The sequence below is a fragment of the Moschus berezovskii genome, chromosome 8 (genome assembly GCF_049115385.1).
Source record: "Moschus berezovskii isolate FMDL1 chromosome 8, NW_MosBer_1.0, whole genome shotgun sequence".
Lineage (NCBI taxonomy): Eukaryota > Metazoa > Chordata > Mammalia > Artiodactyla > Moschidae > Moschus > Moschus berezovskii.
Genome location: NC_142467.1, coordinates 69,390,600 through 69,395,444, shown reverse-complemented (window position 1 = coordinate 69,395,444; position 4,845 = coordinate 69,390,600). Strand labels below are relative to the sequence as shown.

At 37.5% G+C, this 4,845-nt stretch overlaps 1 protein-coding gene across 1 annotated transcript; it reads right to left on the bottom strand.

Moving 5' to 3' along the window:
- Window positions 1-3,026: 3,026 nt before the first annotated feature.
- On the bottom strand, window positions 3,027-3,995 carry LOC129559087 (olfactory receptor 2AJ1-like). Its single transcript, XM_055430560.2, has one exon. The coding sequence runs from the start codon at window positions 3,993-3,995 to the stop codon at window positions 3,027-3,029; it is 969 nt and encodes a 322-aa protein (XP_055286535.2).
- Between the last annotated feature and the right edge of the window lie 850 nt (window positions 3,996-4,845).

Sequence of the window (4,845 nt, the reverse complement as noted above, 5' to 3'; positions counted from 1 at the left end):
TACAGGTTTCTCAAGAGGCAGGTCAGGTGGTCTGGTATTCCCATCTCTTTTCTTTTGATTGGAGAGTTTAATCTATTTGCACTTAAATATTTATTAATAAGTATGGACTTATGTTTGTCATTTTGTTGTTTTCTGGTTGTTTCTTGGTTTGTTTGTTACTTTCTTCCTCTCTTGCTACATTTCTTTGTATTTTGTTGATTTTCTGTAATGTCATGCTTTGATTTCTTTCTATCTTTTGTGCGTATCTTCTTTCTGTTTGTAGCTACCCTGAAACTAAGATCACGTCATCCGGTCCCATCACTTCATGGAAAATAGATGGGGAAACATTGAAAACAGTGACAGACTTTATTTTCTTGGGCTCCAAAATCACTTCAGATGGTGACTGCAGCCATGAAATTAAAAGATGTTTGCTGCTTGGAAGAAAAGCTGTGACAAACCTAGACAGCATATTAAAAGACAGAGACATTACTTTGCCACCAAAGGTTCATCTAGTCAAAGCTATGGTTTTCCCAGTAGTCATGTATAGATGTGAGAGTTGGACCATAAAGAAAGCTGAGCACTGAAGAACTGATGCTTTTGAACTGTGGTGTTGGAGAAGACTCTTGATAGTCCCTTGGACTGAAAGGAGATCAAACCAGTCCATTCTAAAAGAAATCAGTCCTGAATATTCATTGGAAGAACTAATGCTGAAACTGAAGCTCCAATACTTTGGTCACCTGATGAGAGGAGCTGACTCATTAGAAAAAGCCCTGATACTGGGAAAGATTGAAGACAGGAGGATATAGGGATGACCTAGGACAACATGGTTGGATGGCATCGCTGCCTAAATGGACATGAGTTTTATCAAGCTCTGGAGATGGTGATGGACAGGGAAGCCTGGCATACAGCAGTCCATGGGGTCACAAAGAGTCAGACGCCACTGAGCAACTGAATGACAACAACATATATACATATACAAAAGCTTTTCTTCTCTGCTTGATAAAGCCTTGAGAAAGAACAACAGCAAAACAAAGAGAGAAATTGAAAAACTAAACTAAATGCAATGGGAGCACTGAATATTAAATAGAAAAGGTAAACATCATCATGTAATCCAGTTGTTTTTAAACATGTTGTTGTTGTTCAGTCCCTAAGTCATGTCCAACTCTTTGCAACCCCATGTACTGCAGCATGCCAGGCTTCCCTGTCCCTCACTCTCCCGGAGTTTGCCCAAGTTCATATCCATTGAATTGGTGATGCTATTCAACCATTTCATCCTCTGCCACCCTTTTCTCCTTTTGCCTTCAATCTTTCACACACTAGGATCTTTTCCAATGAGTTGGTTCTTCCCATCAGGCGGCCAATGTATTGAAGCTTCAGTTTCAGCATCAGTCCTTCCAATGAGTATTCAGAGTTGATTTTCTTTAGGACTGACTGGTTTGATCTCCTTGCTGTCCAAGGGACTGTCAAGAGTCTTCTCCAGCACCACAATTTGAATTTTAAACATGGCTGCTCATTAAAAACACACCTGGAGCCTTGGGGGGAAAAAAGTCAATACATGGACATTTGTATTTTTCCCAAAATTCCAAGATAATTCTGATATGCATCTGGATTTTTACAAATAATTACACGTTTTTATATCAAATGGTAGTTTTAGTGATGTAGAATTCTATTATTTTATGTTGACCAATAGTGATATAATGGTATTAAGGAATAATAGTTACATAATCAAAATAGTAAAAGATATTTATCAGTTTAAATATTTACCATACAGTGATTGTAGGAGCTGATAATGCTGAGAAATTACCATTCTCTATAATAAGTACAATATTTTTAAATTTCACTACAACTTTTTAAAATAAAACACCAATAACATTTATATTTTTTGAATACAATTTTAGATTTATTTTATATATACACAATGGAATATTACTAAGCCATAAAAGGGAATGAAATTGGGTCATTTGTAGTGATGTGGAATGACCTAGAGTCTGTCATACAGAGTGAAGTAAGTCAGAAAGAGAAAAACAAATATCATATATTAATACATATATATATGGAATATAGAGAAATGGTACAGATGAATTTATTTACATTGTAGAAGAAAGTTTTTAATTTTTTTCTCTCAGCTTTGACTAGGGCTGATTTTAGCACTCAGTCATTTTGCATTCCTCCTAAAGTGAATATAGTAAATTTTTATTATCTTTAAAATAAAGTTCCATATGCCATGCCTAGGAGTAAGGCTTTAAAGAGTCTGATTCTTTTACTTCCCTACGGAATGCTAAGTTCAGTGTCTGGCCTTCAGTTGCACAGACATTTGTAACATAGCACGCACTTCCTGCTTTCTTTTCTGATTTACACGCTGTAACTTGTTTAATCCTCTTAGCAGTGCTAGATCGAATATACCATCATTTTATCTCAGTTTCTCGGATTGTCAGAATTTTGTAGTCTTATTTAGTGCTGTGTTTGCCTTAGACAATGGGTTTGAACTCAGAAGGAGGAGCACAAAGAAACAGAAACATTTGTTATAGCCAAGAGAAAGAAAAGACAGATTTACCCTTTGTTTCTCATGAAACAAAATGCTGACATTAGGTTGAATGTGTATGATATTTTGGCAATCTAAAAGCTGCTTATCTTCATTCAAGAAAGATCAGACTATTTTAATATCACAGTTGTTGAAAGTATATATCAGAAGTTTTGCTTCCTGAGCCAATCCTAAAATTGTGAGTTTTCTCACTGTTCTGAGGAGCAGCTCATGCCTTCTTCACAGGTAAATTTACGTGGATGAGTGCATTCATAACTTGGGCATACATGAGCAAAAATGATGCTCTGTGTTCTTTAGAAAATAAGTGTGCTTGAATTTTGTGTCAGAAGAACTGGCTCTTTGATGGTGCTCTGAGACCATGGACAGATTATTTTATGTTTTATTTTCACATAACAAGAGGATTGAAATAAATACTTTTAACATTTCTGTAATTTATAACAGAATTTTTCAAGTCTTAAAGGCTCCTGAAAGCAATTTAAATAAATATGCTAACATAAGATTATAATCATGTATAGCAATGTAGATGTTTTTTCATCTTTCTCAGGGGGAATCTATTGATGACTCTACTCTTCAAAGCTTCTATAACATCCTTGTTTCTCAGACTATAGATGAGTGGGTTAAGCATAGGGGTAAGGATGGCATTAAACATAAAAAGAGATTGATTTAATTTGGGAGTCTTAGAAGACCCTGGTCTCATGTAGACCAATATGGCAGGGCCAAAGTAGAGGCTGACCACACAAAGGTGGGAGGAGCAGGTAGCCAGAGCCTTGTTCCTGCCCTCAGAGGAGTTCATGCGGAGGACAGCAAGAAAGATGAGGGTGTAGGAGGCCAGGATGAGACTTAGAGGGATGAGGACCACCAGAAAGCTTGAGACCACCACTGACTTCACATAGGCTGAAATGTCCTCACAAGTGAGCTTCAAGAGGGCCATGACCTCACACAAAAAATGCAGGATCTCTCGAGGGTGACAAATGGGAAAATGCATGGCGTAGGCTGTATGAACCAGGGAAGTTATTGCTCCCCCTGTCCACGACACAGCGACCATCTTTTTGCAGGTGACATGGCTGATAATGAGTGAGTAACGAAGTGGGTTACAGATGGCAACGTAGCGGTCATAGGACATGAGAGTTAGCAGGAGGCACTCAGCAATTCCCAGGGTTAAGCTGAAGAATATCTGGGTTCCACAACCTACCTGTGATATGATTCTTTCCCCTGAGAAGAAGTTTGTGACCATTTTGGGGACAGAAGTTGAGATCAAGGCCAAGTCAATGAGGGAGAGGTGGCTGAGGAGAAAGTACATGGGGGAGTGGAGTTGCAAATCTAGCCAGATGAGGAGAATGAGAACAACATTGCTCATAACAGCCAAACAGTAGACCAAAAGGATAAGGTAGATAAGGATCACAAGGTGGCTGAACTCAGGCCAGAGCCCCAGGAGAATAAAATCTGTGGATATAGTGTTATTGTTTCTCTCCATGGATGAACATTATTGCCCAGGAAACAACTGTAAGAACACTGTTCCGTCTGATGATGTGTTACTGTACATCTTGTCTATTTTCTTCACTCCCAGGACTCCTTTGAATATTTTTTGTAACTATTTTCCTGTTGAAGTATCTTCAGTATTATGCATAACTTCTCAAAATATATAATTTTCATTAATTATCTCATGGATTGCTTAATAATCTAATGTTTACACACTGTACCTACTGTTACAAACTATAATCACTAACACTAATCAAATAAGAACACAGATACATTGAATGTTCTATCAATAACAAGTCAGTCAATTTGATGAAAATTCTTAAAGAGCTAATTTAGTCATCACCTTGAGGCCCACACAGCTTCAACACAATAGTTATGATGATTTTATATTTTGAAAAGTCAACATTTTCAATCTTATGAGGTTTCATGAAAAAAAAAAAAAAGATTCTTTTGAAGATGGGAAGTAGAGCCTTGATAACCTGAGTAAAGAAAAACATTTTCAGAATTGAATGTGGTCTGTGTTCACCTTTTCCTCTCATGTGGGGAACTTTCCCACTTCCCATGAGTCCTCCTTCCTTTGATCCTGACTCAAGCTATGGCAAACCTAGACAGCATATTAAAGAGCAGAGACATCACTTTGCTGACAAAGGTCCATATAGTTAAAGCTATAGTTTTTCCAGTAGTCATGTATGGATGTGAGAACTGGATCATAAAGAAGGCTGAGCAACAAAAAATGATGCTTTTGAACTGTGCTGCTGGAGAAGACTCTTGAGAGTACCTTGGCCAGCAAGGAGATCAAACTAGTCAATCCTAAAGGAAATCAACCCTGAATATTCATTGAAAGG